The sequence below is a fragment of the Antedon bifida genome, chromosome 3 (genome assembly GCF_963402885.1).
Source record: "Antedon bifida chromosome 3, ecAntBifi1.1, whole genome shotgun sequence".
NCBI lineage: Eukaryota > Metazoa > Echinodermata > Crinoidea > Comatulida > Antedonidae > Antedon > Antedon bifida.
This window is the reverse complement of record NC_136228.1, coordinates 10,179,402-10,196,932: the sequence shown is the minus strand read 5'-3', so window position 1 is coordinate 10,196,932 and position 17,531 is coordinate 10,179,402. Positions and strand designations below refer to the sequence as shown.

Here is a 17,531-nt window from a genome sequence, read left to right as displayed (position 1 = left end):
TTTCTCGATTCATATAAGTTTGACATTTGTCATAAAATATATCATTATTTAAAGTACATTTGATCTGAAATGCAAAACAGGTTGTTTAATGGTTAGGTCATGTATTATGTAGGCCTATCATTTTGAAACGGTTTAGGCCTATACTTTTGAAAACATACCTTATTGAACTTGTCCGTTTCATCAACAAGGGCGGAGTTCTTCAAAATAGTTGAGTTGCTTAATTTTAGAATCTTAGGAAAAACGAATACAGTTTACGGTTTGTTAGTTAGTTAATGGTTCTGAAACTAGTAGGCTTACATATCTACAGAGTATTACCTAACTGTAGCTTTGTTTTATCACGACTTCGGTAATTTGTGGTTCAAAATTGTTCTGTTTATACCCTCCATTCAAAGATTTAACTAAAATTTGAGTAACTGGTTTCTTCGCCTTAAAACAGCATGTGCATAATATAATTAATTAATATACTATCTTTCTAGGTTATTGCAACCGACCAGAGTCAAAATAAAGTGTAGGCCTACTTATGGGTCAAAGTGGTCCATTCATTTTCGAATTTGTCCTCTTCAAACTCAATAGTGTCCATACGTTTAGAATTATGTAAATAGCACAAATACTTTTAAAATAAAATAATAAAATGAGTTGTGGTAATACCTTTTTGTAAATTAGCGATCGACACGCTACTTGAATTTTCCTTCCAAAAAGTCGATTGTGAAATACGAACGGTTCCCGTAGTACGTCTGGTACCATGATAGATGCTGCTAGAAGAGCTAAATGCAATAGCGAGGTTCCAACCGTAGGCGTTTCACCATGCTCAAATAAATACACAAACTTGGAAAACAATATCGGTTGGCTCAGTGTAATCATTTCCTACAAATAAAAAGACAAATAGTAGTTTCAGATGAACGGTAACGGTGGTGAGACAGTGGCGTAACGCAGAGGCCTGAGGCCCCTGGTTTAGGAAGCCCTCCAAGTTCCAACGCTGGGAGCCTCGGACGTTTTTAGCCTTTTCGGCATATTTTAGGCCATAATTCCTATTAATCCTCTAGGCACTGCTCATGGACCAGAAGCAGACCACACAATATTTAAGAGTTAAATATAAATCTATAGATAAGCCTACGTGATATTTCCATACTATTTAGAAGAAGGACTGAAAAGGTATAATGCGCAGAGTCATGATGTTTGTGTGGCCAGTAGGTTAACCTACACTTACAGCAAGATTTCCGCATCTTAAGCAGACCAAAAGGAGTTTTACTACTGTAACTACGTTTTTTCTAAACCACCAACCGAAAAAAAAACCCAGCAGTGATACGATACGATAAGATATCATTTTAACAATGAGGTACAAATGAAATTTGGTTGGTTGGTTTACCGTTTGATTTACATACTATTTACAATGTCAACAAAAGCATTTAACCAATTAATTTAAAGAGATCTAACAAACTTTCTATTAAATACATGAATATTATTATAAACAAATGATTGTCGGCAACGTTTAAGTATTTTGATTCAGAGTGATCAGTCTACCAGATTGGCTAAGCTTAAACAATTTATTTAGAGCGTGATCGGGATCCTGACGAATTTTATTTACAGTTTTTAGGATGTCCCTTTCATGAAGCGAGAGAGGTTCAAGGCTAAGGCCAATGATTTTACTGGCTCACTTTACAATTTTAGCTAGTTTGATGTAAAGAATTCACCAGCTTCACAGCACCGTGACTTTCATCGAGTTAGAAAAGAAAACAGAAAACACTTTAAACTAAAACTGTCGATTGCGCGATATTGATAGAAACTGCAAAGATGTGCAGTAAATTGGAAACTTATACTAACCATGAAAACTCCAAGTACATTAAACCTCAGCAATTGAGGAAAGAACGCATGGAATATTGACCGGCGTAGACTGGGTCGTGTTCCTTTGTCTCTTGCCTTCTCTTGCTCATTATCCCATTCACTTTATAAAAGATTGTAGAAAATATTGATTGACATTATTAGTTGTAGAAGATTAGCAGTGGCGTAACGGCCATGAGCCCTCATTGGCTAAACTTAGGGGCTCCAGAGCTTATGTGGGCCGTGAGCAGTGCCTAGAGGAAAATATGTCGAAAAAGGCTAAACACCCGAGGCCTCCAGCGTTGGAGGACCACTTAGAATTCCTAAACCATGGGCCTCGGGCCTCTGCGTTACGCCACTGAAGATTAGTAGTAGTGGTTTATGACATACTAGTCTGGGTTATGTGTGTCGTATTCGTCCTGTTCTACAATGAACATCTTTTTTCATTAGGTCTACTATGTACTATTTGTCTTAATCAGTGTCAAGATGATTTCTGCCTCTAAGGTAAGGATTTGGGGTCATGCTTAACGGTTAGGCGACCCAAGGAATAAACAATCTGAAATGTGAATATACCTTTCTAATTCGTGTACAAGACATTCCGACGATACGTCTGATGGAACATTGTCCAGGTGGTCCTGTGTCAATGTTTCATTAGATCCCGTTAGAAACAAGTGTAAACACCATCTACATAAAACACAAAGTCACGCTAAATAATGTCATGTGTGATAAAGAGAAAAACAAAAGTGGTTGAATCCTACAAAAGAATTTAAAAAAATACAAATAGGCTTCTTGTGTGTGTGTTTTTTCTTTTATGGTGAACAAACTAAAATTATACAGTTGCATGCATGCTTACTTGTGTAGGACAGGTGTAGTATTGAAATAATAATGGATATGGGACTATTATATATAATAGTTTTGTCAAATTTTAAAGGTTTTGATCAAATGTATGTGTATAATTCTAGATTTATTCTATTATTTGATATAACAATAGCGTAAGTTCCAGTTTAACAATCAACTTTTGAAGCTATTTATGGGGTACTGCGTTTAATGACAAATAAGTATGGCTTAAGCGCTTCTAGACGAAATAAATTGATACCGTGTCCTACTAACAAAGCTCCTAAAATACTGACAAAGGTAATTGTTGTAAATGTTCATCTGGTATGTAATGTTCTATATTCAAAGGTAGCTTTTGATTTTACGTTTTATCTTATCCTGAGCTCTATTAAAATACTTCTACTTCTTAAAAACTCCTGATCTAGGGCATTTATTTGTAGGCCCTACAGCACATAGGCCAGCGGCCCGAAGTACATATATATTATTTACAAACATTGTAAGATACTGAACAATTTTCTAATTAAAAGGGCTATATAAGTAGTGTTCGATAGGCCTTTAAAACAAGGAGAGTGTGAAGGAATGGTTAGTGTAGGTTTAATTGACTACTATTAATCTAGTATACTGCTGTTGTCCTCGCGCACCTCCCCGACGCCACCCACCTTTACCTACTTACCCAAAAGTTATTTTCAGCAAAGCGTTTGCTTTCTCTAGTCGGCTTGGCTTTAACGTCAAATTACATTCCATACTGCGGGTTCAGGAGTTTCACGTCGAAGACATTACTATATGTGTTCCTAATGTGTTTTGCATTTATCAATTATTTCAACATAAACCTGTAACAATAAAAATGCACCGTTAAATAAAATATTCTAAACGTAAAGTATTCTAAACACTCAATCGTATAGATATATATAGTTTTTTTTTCTTATAATAGGCTTACCATAGTTTTCTGTTCTTGTTGAGGTAGACAACTGAAATACCAATACTAAATAAAATGACACAATTACAAGTGTAATCAAGCGATAAGTTTAACTGTACTGTATATCATACAAACTATAATAGCAATTGCTTGGAGTAGATTATAGTTAAAAGCCCACCACGGTTCTTCTTTTGTTGCGTGCTTTATTTTTAAACAAAAGTCAAAAGTTGCCCAGTGGAGCGATACAGTAAAATCATTGATGCGGTCACTTTAATTGTAAGAAAAATAGTTTAAGTCTCTATTTTTAATTGAGGGCGTTCTGCTCGACCTTGATGAACAGCAATTAAAAGACAAATTTTAATTTAATCCTTTTTCTGTATTAAAATACAGAAAAAGAGAGGGCGCTCCTCATAAGTGGAACTTTCAAACCATGGGAGACTAGGATGTATGTATTAGGTAGAGAAATTAAACTTTTGATCTCAACACGAAATGTTTGTTATAGTTTTATTAGTTAGTGTTTTGAGAATAATTTGGAAATGACGACTCTAACTATAATACACAAGACAATAATATAATAATAATACACAAGACATACACCTGTTTGGTTTGTTTTGCATGTTATTATAACAATAAGTTACTAAGTGACATTAAATCACACAGCCAGCGTGTTAATTTCATAGCAAGCAATAATAACACATTCCCAATGGGACTGTAAAGTTACCACATCACTAAAATAGGGTTACCGCACCTGGGAGTACGTACATAATGCGCTTGCATGCATCATTGTGAACTGTATATAAATCGACCTAGGTAAGATTAATTCTACCTCCAGCGTGTGTTCACACCACAACATGTGAGCAGTTTATTCTAAACTGTAAGCAGCTTCCTCGAATCGTCGGTGAGTACCAGTACTTAATTGTTTGTTTTTTAATAAGAGCGATACTGAGTTTAGACAATTAACAATATAGGTTTACACGGCTATAGACATGTTTATGATTGCTCATAATCGTAATAATAAGGGTGTATAGACCTGGTACAGATAGTAGCCTAGAGATACGTTCGCAACATGCATCCTGATGACGAAAAACATGTACAAAAGTTAGTTATATTAGTTGGTTTAGGCCTACTATGCTTTCATAATAGATTCCATGTTATTTTTCTAACTGTGAATTTTCAATATTAATATCCAAATTCATAGATAAGGAGCTGTCGTATTTATTATCACCTTAGACAAGTTAAATCTTGATTATTTTCTATATAGGCCTAATAGAGACTATATGAAATAACTTCTTTCCTAAGACTCCTGGTCTGCATTTATTTGTGCATCACATAGGCCAGCGGCCCGAAGTATACATAGTTATATATTATTGACAAAAATTAGATGCAGAAAGTAATATTTATTTTTTTAAATGCACACAAAATTAATTTAGACATATTTTCAATTAAAGTAATATTTCTGGAAGCCATTCAAATAATAATGAACTTATTTTCTGAAGGAAAATTATAAAAGGTAACTGGCAATAACTGCTGACGTAGCTCAAAATAGATCGGACAAATTAACAGATATTCATCATTACCTCAACATAATTGAACGTTTTTGAAAGTTGTTCATATTAGTAAATCATAATAACCAAAATATCGTTTACGTCATCGATTTCTTTAATATTATTTAATGTAATGACTGGATGCTCTTATGACATCTGTAATTTAATTTAATGGTGAACTATAATACCGTAATACATTACCTTTTTCTGCGACTGTCTAATTATAAAAAAATAGGATGTTAAAATACTATATTGCTAAATTAAAAGTAGAGTTGTCCTACTATAATCCGAATATTTGCAAATGTATACTTTTAAAGTATTAACGGACCTTCATGGTTTTATTAACACATGATGTATATTACTTATGGGGATCCGATATATATTCTGTAATGCTATAATTACCACATGCGATGATTGACCTAATTATCAAAGTCAATGACAAATTAGTGTTAATCAACCTGTACGAATGACAGATGATATTGTCTGGTTTATTAAAGAAAACGATTCGAGTTCCAGAAATAAATTTATTAAATATTATATAGTATTTCAATTTAATTAATTTTTAAAATATTATTATTTATTATACTGAATTAATCCAGTTCTACTTCTACTTTGCACTGTATTGATCACAACAAGGATTCGAACCAAAGCCTAGAACGAGCGGTGTTGACATTCATTACCAATACAACATGACACTGTGTAATATAAATCTCTGTCTACACTATCAAACTTTATTGGACAAAAAATGTGATGTGCCCATATATGGACATTGTGATGTCATATCACTACCATATTTGGGCATATCACTACCATATTTGGGCACACCGCAGTTTTTTTGTCAAACTAGTTTGATAATGTAGAATGTAGATAGAGCTGATGATGTCATATCACTACCATATTTTGGCATATCACTACCATATTTGGGCACATCACACTTTTTTTGTTAAACTAGTTTGATAGGAGCTTCTGTACTTATTAATGAATGCAAAATGCATCAGTCGATTAACGTTTGAGTGTGTACCATACCTATTACACATGTAATACAATATTTTATCAGCTAACAGGGAGACTATTCCACTTTATATCTTTATCTTTACAAGTTACGGTAAGTAATCTAAAATTTAACACTAAAGCTTGGTTCCCACTAGCGACGCAACGTAACGCAATCTACGCAACGTAAGAAAATACCCTTCCAATAATTGTGCTTGCCCCCGCCTGCATGGAATCAAACCTGCGATTTTTGCAGCATTGTTGCGTCGTCGGTTCCCACTTGTGATTACGCAATACATCACTTTGCGTCAATACGTCGCTGCGTTGCGCTCTAGTGGGAACCACGCTTAAGAAACGATTAAATAACAACGCGCGAACGCAAGAAATACCGAGACAATCTATCGTTGTCTCATAAATAAAAGTAATTAAAACTCAACCAATGTGGAAAGAGCTAATTATCAAACTAATTGGAAAGACTGTGCTATATAAATATTGAAATACATTCAGCCTCATGCATTCACTATTTATAAAACAATTTAAAAGTAATTAAAAGCCGATTGGAAAAAGCTAATTAATAAACTAATTAAAAAGACCGTGCTTTGAATTTTAAACATATTAGGCATCGTAAATTCGGCTTTATATATAGGGTTACGCATCAGTATAGCTAGGATGACAATTCGCCTATTATACCCACACTTGTTCATACAACAGCCGCCTCTAAAATATTTCTATTCCATCATTAATGAAATTGTTAATTTTATGATTCAAAACTTCAACTCATGGGTTAAAGCAAGTTCAAATTGTGGCATCCGATAATTGGAAACATAAATTACATTTGAACATATCATTTAGAAATATACCTATCAATCAAACAGACTAGCATGCGATTGGCGAACGAAATAATGTGGTATCAAACGTTTGCTAAATTCAATTACTGAGTAAAATGGTGGGTATTTGCAGCCTATCGAGATACTATGGTGGCACACGTATCTGTTGATATAGGCTAAATTTGAGCACTGTGGTTAAAACAAAGACTATTTTGGTACGTTGTAGAAACTTCTTATTACCAATAAAGTCCTAAGATGAGGTGAGTTTAGGAAATTCAACAGACAGACACATGAAAATTGGATAAGTTAGCTATCTATTAGGTATTTGCTAAAATATCATAACTTTCTTGTCATCTTTTAAATAAAATGTAATAATAATCCTTAAAGAGCACATGATTTGAATGTGTAATATATTTTGTATCAAAATACAAGTTTGAAACTTGGAAATTTATTTGTTTTTTGGCTCCCTGCGAACAGAAAACTACCAAAGAGGTGAATAATATTGGGGCCTGGTACTTGTAATTGAACTTTTGTGACTTAACGTTTAATGTTGAATTGATATACATTTGAAATCATTAGTTTATCGTTTAAATGTAAATAGGATCCTCCCAGGTCGCGTTAAGCTTACACTGCAGCATTGCACTTATTACATAAAACACGATGAATGAGATAAAGATGTAGAAAAGCAAGCATTGGCTAAACAAAAAATAAAAATGTTTTGTACAGTAGAACCCCTCCTTTGGGGATACCATTTCTATGACATGAACACAACATACCTCCTATTCAGGAGACACATTGTGGGTCCCTAACGTGTCCCCTCAATAAGGGTTCAACTGTATTTAAATCTTTCCCACAACCGTATTCCAATTATAAGGTAGATCATCGACCTGCTAAACCTAAGATTATAGATTACTCTAAAGGTTTTGAGATTTGTTTTATATTTTAATAATCCCGGATTTAGCTATATGTTGTTAAGCTTTATTGGTGATAGGGTTTAAAACGTACTAATTGTCGAATGAATGACCGATTTACCTTAATTGGTAACATGAAGAATACATCATCCAAATTAGAAGTTGATGTTCTAGTAATGATCGTCTCGAATAACCTTTATAAAAAAATACCAACATGTAGTTAACATAAATTAACAATGAATTTGATAGGTAGATTTAAACCTAAATAATTGAGACATATATTTTCTAAGTTATAATTATACTTTTTACTGAAATTACATCCTGAATTCATACGGTATACAGCTAGTTTTAGCGAGTTACGTACGAGATAAACATTAAGACCAATAACTATAAAACGGCATCATGTGGAATAATTGTATTTTTTGTTGGCCACGTGCAATAGGCTATTGAACATTAACAATTATTTAATCATACACTATACGAATCACTTTTGTCATAATTAAAGAACTCGCAGTGATTGTTATTCTTTCAATTTATCTGTTATTCATCACGAATAATATCAATCAACCTCCAATCAACTATATTGAAATGTATTGGCATATATCAAGTAAAAATGAATGATTTTCTGAAAAACTTGAGAGAACATATTATCTATATCTATCATTTCTTAGAAAAGCTGAATTAGTGTCAGAAAAATATATAAAAATGGATTTTAAACATTATTTACCTAAACGGTACACCGTCTTAAAGGAGAAACGATGTTTTACTCTCTATAAATGTTACCGTTTATTTAGACTTACCCAAAGTCTGTAATTATTTTGAGTCTTTTCGATGTTTACAAGTAGTACACGTATGAAACGCCATATGTGCTAAAATATTGATCTTTTAACTGATATTAAGTCAAAACTACTACCGTATATTATGCAGCGTTAATAAGCGAGAACAGTGTTTTATTTTTGTGTGTTTTTTTTTTACAAACTGTACGATTCAAAGTTTAGTTTTATTCATCTTTATTCGTTATATGGTTTGTGAGACAATACATCTTTATTTAATTTACCTTGACCTTTAGACTATAAACCTGTTAAGGTTTGTGAGTCCCTCTTTGGACATCTTAGTTATATGGCTCAAACTTTAGGTTGTGGGTTTTCCAGTGTGTTTCAAGATGGGTTTTAAAATTATTTATAGAGAATGCATTTACTATATGATATGGCAAACTATTCCAATCATTTACTGCAGATATTGAAAAGAATTTCTGTCTGTGTTTCGATTTACTATGAACTTTTTAAATTTTAAAATTGTGGCCTCTAGTTACAGTAGATGGTGCTAATTCAAAAAAGACACCCGGATTAACATTATCATACTTTTGTATCATTCTAAAAATCTGTAAACAGCAAGACCTCTTTCTTCGAAATGCTAATGATGGCAGTTTCATAAATTTCATTCGGTCACTATATGGTTGAGTTTTAATTTCCACAGCAAGTTTTGTGGCTCTTTGCTGAACTTTTTCTAAGAGAATAGAATCACCAACAAACTGAGGAAGACAAGCCGTACTAGAATATTCTAAAATCGGTCTAACCATTGATTTATAAAGGATAGACACTAAATGACTGTCTAAATATTCAAAGGTTCTCTTAATTAAACCAAGTCTAGAGTTGGCCTTTTTAACAACTTCAACGATATGATCATGAAAATTCAATTTATTATCAACTAAAACACCAAGATCTCTCATCTGAGTTACAACTCCTAACTGAATTCTATCTGAACCTGTTCCCATAAAGTATGTTGTGTTCAAGGATTTTTTACCGAGATGCATAACCTTACATTTATTAATATTAAAGGGCAACTGCCACTTTACTGACCATTTATACATCTTATCAATGTCCGCCTGAAAATCAAGAGCATCTATGTCTGAATCAACAGCTTTGTATGTCTTTGAATCATCAGCAAACAAAAAAAGAGGTGACTTAACTGATTGAGGCAGGTCGTTGATAAATATTGTAAAGCAGATTACACCGTATACACTTCCTTGAGGAATACCACTCTGGACCGATATCCAATCTGAAACCTCACCATTTACCACCACTCGCTGGACACGATTTGACAAGTATATTTTAGTCCATTTCAACAATAATAATTTCTAAATCCACAATGTTTAATTGAGATTCAATCCCCTGAGCCACAAAGACTACGATTCTAGCAATGAAGACAACAAGGGCAGGTTCCAAAAAAGGCGGCATATTCGAATTAAGCACTACCATATTTCACTTGAACATTACTGAACACTCCCATCGATTGGGGGAAGCAATTAGCCTTCCAATGCGTCGGGAATGTCTAATCCTCAATGGGATAATGTATACGATTCTAACTATTTAGAACACAAGTTTCACCCCAGGCGTTGGTATTACCTCTAATTATTATATTAAATTTCAGTTTAGTAGTCGATAAATTAAGGTGTTCCTAGTAATTGTTAAGGTAACCATATTTACAGCTGACGAAAGTAAACGTGAACGGACGTATAGCCCAAGGTTGTAATGTATATCAAAACTATATATCATATTAAATATTAGTTATGAAAGCTTTATAATAATGCATTGACCTCCGTATGCAAATTTGAACTCAATTGTGTGGAGCAATTGGGTAACAGATATGAGGGGTATTCATTTTTGGAATTGACTTTAAAAGTACAATCGCATTAAAATCAGTTTTGTAAGTTAAGTAGACTAAACCATAATATTAACTTAGACATTAATATAGTCTCTCCTTAAAAAACTAACTGTAAGTGTAGCAACACAGGGTGAGTAACGCGTATAGCCCTGCACAAAAATACTTAAGTAGACTAAACCATAATATTAACTTAGACATTAATATAGTCTCTCCTTAAAAAACTAACTGTAAGTGTAACAACACAGGATGAGTAACGCGTATAGCCCTGCAGAAAAAATGTAAAACTGTCACTTAATTGTAATATATTAGTTTCTTGTCATTGTCAGAACTCGTGAAAAGGGGATATCTTGGAATTTATACCTGTGCATACCCCCAGGGTTACAAATCTCCGCCCAATAAAAGTTGTAGGCCTAGCAAATTATATTAAGCCAATGAGACCGCTGAACAAAATCTACTCTGGTTATGTCCGGATTTCCCCTTTCGCTATAATTCATATTATAAGATATCCGGTGGTATACTTTAAATTAACTCTCTCAATTTGATATATAAAATAGATAGGCCTAAACGTTACCAAATGTTAACAGAATGATTCAGCCTGTTTTATCTAGCATTCCGGTCTAAATTGCCTGGGCATCATCTTCAAACACACACTCTCGGTAAGCAACTCTTTCTATTCAATTTCATTTTATTATTACTGTAGCGATAATTCTGTGTTTACGAAGACTATATTATGAGGTGTAATACTAATTCGAATAACTGTAACGCATTAGCGCCCATGTTAATTTAATTCTCGGTAATATGAATTTTCTTTATATTTTGCTCTTTAAAAAGGTGCATAAGCAAAAAAGTGGCATTGTATCCCAATGCATTTCCATTATGGAGGTATTTATACCATGGACACATTGAGAGGAATACCGATTTATTCCTATTAACCCCATACCAGCCAGACATTGATCCAAATTTAAGCATGATTATCTGACTTAATAACATTTTTTATTTCCTCCATTTAAGAAACCAACATTGGTCCAAATTAAAGCATACTTATGTGACATATAATAGGCCTAGCATTTTTGATTTCCGCCAATAAAACCCACATTGGTCCAAATTAAAGCATACTTATCTGACATAATAACATATTTGGTTTCCGTCATTAGGAACCAGCATTGGTCCAAATTAAAGCATGCTTATCTGACATAAAAAGATGTTTGATTTCCGCCAATAAGAACCCACATTGGTCCAAATTAAAGCATACTTATGTGACATTTAATAGCATTTTTGCTTTCCTCCATTAATAACCAAGTATGCTTGTATCAAATTTGGTCTGTACGCGTGATTGAACAAGAATTAGATCATGTCTTCATTGAACTATTGAATTTAACATGTCTAGAGTGCACTACACTTTAAAGAGCACACTTTATAAGGGCACTTTAAACTCGCATTAAAATAACAATACATTAACACATTACAAGGCATAAGAAACATAAGATAAGACATAAGACATAAGATACAAAATATCCTCTAATTTATCAGCAGTTAAACGTCCATAGTTTCGCTGCGTCTGTTTGTCCGTCAGTCTCTTTAACTTTTTCGATATCTAAACTTTCTCTATGGTGATGGTGTGCACATACCGAAACGACATCATACAGTAGGCCTACCTCTGGGGTTGGCATCAAATACGAGAACTTCAGTATCCCGAATGCGATATTTCTTTTCGTACATAAGTTGGGGGCCAATCGTGAAACGTCACAAAATAAGCATGAATATTCATTTGTCATATCCATAAGGTGTGACGTAAGAATTGAGCTAACTACAATTCGCAAATGCAAACGCTTTCTGTAGAGCCATCTGTGTAGTCGAGTGGATTAGACTGTGGACTTTATATGTCGATGTATGGGTTTCGAATCCCATGAGCAACTCCTTTTTACTTTATAGTGAGAGAGAGATTATTTAGAGGGTTAGGTTTTGTTATATTTAGGAAGTAGTTCGGCTATCTTTCACATAAGGGATCCCTAACTTATGTACGAACAATCCTGGATGATATTGACTTGTATACATTCCATGACAGAGGTATCTGAGCACCACAAATTGTTGTTTTGATGTGTCGTGTTTAGGGTAGGAATCTGGTTCCGTATGATGTGTGTGGATGTCGTATTGACAGTATTATTAATTCAGAACCTCGGCGCCCGTAGGTAGATCTGGTTGATGTATGAAGTAAATCACAGTAATTGGGACACTTTTACAGTTTCTTCTTCTAGTCGGATTACAGTGGGTGTTAAATAAATGTTTCTGATAATATTATTGCAAATGCAATCTAAAACCTCATTCACCTTGAGAATAAAGACATTAGTCTATCTATAAAGTCTTTATTTTAAATGTCATTGGATGAAAAATACAACCTAAACAACAATTTGCCATCAATATGCTCAATAGGCCTATATTAGAATTGTTATTAGGCCTAATTGAATTCTTTTCATCGTCAAAATTACTCATGTTTAACGAGCTATTAACACCTGCTTTTGAGCGATAAGATCGTTATTATAGTAAATGATAATATTGTAATTTAATGCATACGGGTTGACTTCTTAAAGTATTTAATACTGAGAAACCACATCAATATTCTAAACACAAAATAAACACTTTCCATCTTTCTAACTTAAAAAATAAATTGTCTTCTCCTGACGCGTCCGTAACGCAATCAAGGGCGAACCTCATTATATGTAAATTAGCCTTACATACCAACGCACGCCACCAACCGGTTTGATATAAACAGTATAGCGCCATATAACGTTCGAAGTGTGACATACCTGTATATTCTAATAATGTTTACACACAAACTAAAAATGAATAAATAATATTGGCGCATTTAAAAAGCAACATATAAATTCATAATTTGTTTTTGTTTTGTTTGTAAAGCAAAATATTGAATAAAACTGAATTAGCATTTAAATTGTATAAAACTGTTAGAAATTACTTTTTTTATTCTACACAAACAGTAAAATGCATGCTGGGATTAGATTTACAACCCCGGTAACAGCCAATGATCTCTTGTACAATAAAACATCTCCTCCTATATACTTCAGATTGGATGATGTCACTGTATATATAATTGTAGTTATCTTTTCATCGTATTAGTCCGCTCATCAGCTAATCTTATAGACAGAGAGACATTTCTTGATGAACTTCTAATCGTTAAGTGGCATTCTGTTTCCATAGGCCTAACAGCGGCGTAACGAATTTCTACAAGATCTGGCAGACTGGTAAAGTCAGGTAATACTAAAGATATTTCTGTTTATTTTTAATTAATCGTGTTAGGCCTATAATTACTTTTTCTCACGTTCGTTATCTACATAATAACTAATTTATTTTTAATCAAAATGCTACAACGTAATGTCTAATCAAGGAAACGTCATATGGGAAATTTCCTATGGCCTAAAAGCAGGTAAGCAATCTAGAGCTGTGGTGCTAATCCTAATCTATACCTGATATTTAAAAGCGTTCGATAAAAAAAAGTATGGGCAGTACTAGACTTGCACCAAGTCTGTAGTTATTTCGAGGCTTTTCGATGTTTGTCTGAAATACAAGCTCAAGTAGTATACGTATGAAACGCCATATGTGCCAAAATATTTATCTTTTTACTAATATTAATTCAAAACTCCGTCTGGAACCCAGACTAGGGCAGTACGTAAGTCGATGAGAAAGGTGGCCCTCCAAAACATTTACAGAGTAGAACTAATATTTATTCATTTTTATTTATTATTTAACGCTAATAATAGAATCGATAAAAATTAATACGTATATATTCAAATATAATAATAGTACAAGAATATAAATTAAAATGACAATTATGAAATGCATAAAGGTAGATCGTTAAACAATGGTAAGGTATCCATCACTGTTTACGAGTTAGTAGTGGAAAGGGTTATGTTAATATATTTAGCTTTTCAATTCTCAGTGCTGTATACGATACGATACGAAATTATTTTGCCAGTATCATCTTATGTTGTTATTTTCTTGGTGAAATTGTTTCTCTTTTTGTTTTTTGTATGATTTGTATATGGATGTACTATCCGAAATCTTTATATTAAGCTAGTAATTGAGAAAGATCACTTTACACGAGAACATTACACTAACTTATAGACTTAATGACATCATTAAACGTGATTTACCCAAATTTGAAAATGCGTACTACGTGCGTAGTACGTTTAAATCAGCATGGTTATCGAGTTTCGTAAATTAACCGATTGATATATTTCAGGTTTTTGACATTAAATCGAACACTACAGTATATGTTATAAAAAAACTGACTCTAAACTAAGCTAGAATAATTTTAGAAATAAACTATGGTTGTGATACTTGATGAAACATCTAGTGTGAACACATGGTCACATATATAGGCCTATTATAATTAATTTTGGAAAGTCAATATTTTGCCAATTTTTCGACAAATTTCCTGTGCTATAACTATTGGGCATCTACTGTAAAACGCCGACAGAATAGACAATTTAAAAAAAAAATATCTAATTAACCATTTGTAAAGTTCTGTCTAAACTACTTTGACAAAAAACGTGTGATGTACCGAAATATGTTAGTGATATGCTTAACTATGGTAGTGATATGATATCATAATGTGGGCATATCACATGTTTTTGTCAAATAAAGTTTGATAGTGTAGACAGAGCTTTATATATGACAATTTTTGGTCACAAAATCGGAAGCTACCTCGCTTATTGAATTAATATTCTGCAACAGACTGACATTCAGCATCAATCGTTACTCCACACAGTTATTAAAAATGAAAGCGTTTCTTGTCCCTTGTGATTGGTCGACTAACTCGCTGTGTCCACTTCGTTGCGTTGCGTCCGAGTGGGAACAAGCTCTATGGACCACTACGGTACACATTGCTAAAAATCAATTCTTGTACGGCCGCCTTGATTATAGACAGTGTGAGACCAAAAACCTTATGAAACCTCTTTGATATTTCAATATGTAACAACAGTCTGTTATCTTCGTCTTTCAGGTTTCAAATCGGAAACGAGTCATCATCCACATAATTACTTACTTTCAGCATATTCAACGTCTCCGACGACAGCTTGCATCATGAATGAAAGCGTCACCAACGAGAACGAACAAATACACGGCGTCCTAAAATCTATGACGTACACAATTGGAGACGAGTTACTATTGACAGTTGTTATACCAATATTGTTTATCATTGGTGTCGTTGGAAACGTGTTCGTAATTATTGTTTTCATACGTTTTAAATCGATGCGAACGGCGCCGTATGTGTACCTATTTACACTCGCCGTTGTAGATTTAATGTTCCTGCTGATAGTTGCGCCTGTTCAATGGATCATGTACTTATCAAGTCCTATACGCGAAGACTTTTCAGGATTGGGCCACGTTACCTGTAAACTCTATCTCGTCATTCAAGATTTTTGTGTACTGTTTTCTACCGTGATTATTTTTTGTGTGACAATTGAGCGTTACATGGCAATATGTCACCCAATGTCGTTAGATAGGTCAAAGGTGTCCAAAAGGTCAAGTATAATATGTATTGTCGCTAGTATTGCAATCCTGATTTATAAAATCCCGGTATTGAGTTTTGCGACACTAGCCGAGTACCCCGTACTAGCGAACATGGATGAAAACATCACTTCGCAGTACGAGGATTTTCCGGACTACGTTCAAGTGTGTTTATACTGCAATGGATTCAAGTCACCCGCAACGTGTAATAGATTCAACAAATCGTTATATTTCGATTTGATACTTAATGTGATAGTTTTACCGTGTGTTTCTACACTGTATATCCGTATACTTTATGTACTTTGTAGTCGCGAAAATATTTCGGACACCGGCGGATCATCCGCACATCTGAAACAAATGAAGGTACAAAGTGCGTGTATGATCGTCTTAGTGGTCCTCGTATTCATCATTTGTACGATTCCTTTCCGAGTATTTTCATTTTTTTATAATCTGTATGCTAACAAGTATTCAAGGGCGATTGTTGACGAGGCAACACTAAGTTTGATAATTTATATTAACAGGACTTTGGTATTTCTGAACTCAGCAGTAAACCCGATAATCTATCATATTGTTAGTAGTAAGTATAGGAGCGCTTTTAAGAAAGGCTTATTGTTCAAAAGAGCAGGTAGATCGCTGACTAAGTCTAAGATGACAAGAGAAACAACACTTTCAAGTAAAGGGCGGCAAACTATTCGAGGCGAAGAACATAACAGACGACTTATGAGTTCTATACATTGATTATTCATTTTAAATGTATATAGTAGTACAGTGAAGAATTATAACTGAAATTGTTATTTATTAAAACTATTTATCCGATCGTAATGATCGTGTGACATAATTTTATCTTTAGGCCTACTGTTTCTGTGAGAGTGACGATGTTGGTAGTAAGACAATCTTATAACGGTGATAATGGTGTTGACTATAATGTTTAGTTAATAACTTTAGTATAGGTTCTATACCGTATTTCTAATTAATTTTGGTAAAAATATGTTGGCGCACTTGGCGTTTAATACGTATAGTACCTGTGCCCGAAAAGTATATTTCTAGACAAAAGTCGAAACGTCGATTGGTGGACTAACATAAAAAATACAGACTTGGGGAAAGACTAGGATAACTTGTATATATATTAGATAAAGAAATTCAGCACCTATCATACATAAGATATCCGTCCCCCATGAAAAACTACATGATAAAGCCCCTGTTTTAGGGGATACCTCGGGACTAAAAAGTGTCTTATAATAGATGTGTCCCTTGAAGAGAAAGGAGTACTACTGTAATAATTATATAAAAACTATACCATGAAATGCGTATTGTGTCCATATTATTATGTATACTGTATATAAATTATTCTGACATTGGTGTTACTGTTAATGATAAATAATGTTAGTCAACCTTTTTAAATTATACTCAATTGTTACCAGTAATTCGCAATATACATCATTACAATTTAATTATGAATAATTCGTTTTCATTAAATATTAAATTATTATTATTGATTTCTGAA

At 33.6% G+C, this 17,531-nt stretch overlaps 2 protein-coding genes across 4 annotated transcripts in view; one reads left to right on the top strand and one right to left on the bottom strand.

Annotated features, from left to right (window-relative positions):
* Positions 1-3,425, bottom strand: part of LOC144837145 (ATP-binding cassette sub-family C member 4-like) — an 18,033-nt gene extending 14,608 nt beyond the window's left edge. Inside the window, exons 1-5 of the mRNA XM_078692155.1 lie at positions 3,326-3,425; positions 2,392-2,502; positions 1,822-1,942; positions 649-864; positions 159-230 (exon numbers count right to left, since the gene is read on the bottom strand). Of these exons, the coding sequence (XP_078548281.1) occupies positions 159-230; positions 649-864; positions 1,822-1,942; positions 2,392-2,502; positions 3,326-3,396 (591 nt within the window). The 5' untranslated portion in view covers positions 3,397-3,425. The remainder of the gene's footprint in view (positions 1-158; positions 231-648; positions 865-1,821; positions 1,943-2,391; positions 2,503-3,325) is intronic.
* The window catches only part of LOC144837146 (neuropeptides capa receptor-like), a 21,025-nt gene extending 3,494 nt beyond the window's left edge, over positions 1-17,531 (top strand). Inside the window, exons 1-3 of one of the 3 annotated variants that reach the window (XM_078692158.1) lie at positions 4,429-4,466; positions 13,498-13,771; positions 15,522-17,531. In XM_078692158.1, the coding sequence (XP_078548284.1) occupies positions 15,602-16,765 (1,164 nt within the window). In that variant the 5' untranslated portion in view covers positions 4,429-4,466; positions 13,498-13,771; positions 15,522-15,601 and the 3' untranslated portion in view covers positions 16,766-17,531. Of the gene's footprint in view, positions 1-4,428; positions 4,467-13,445; positions 13,772-15,521 lie in introns of those variants that run through there. The other 2 variants (XM_078692159.1, XM_078692157.1) reach the window with 2 other exon arrangements.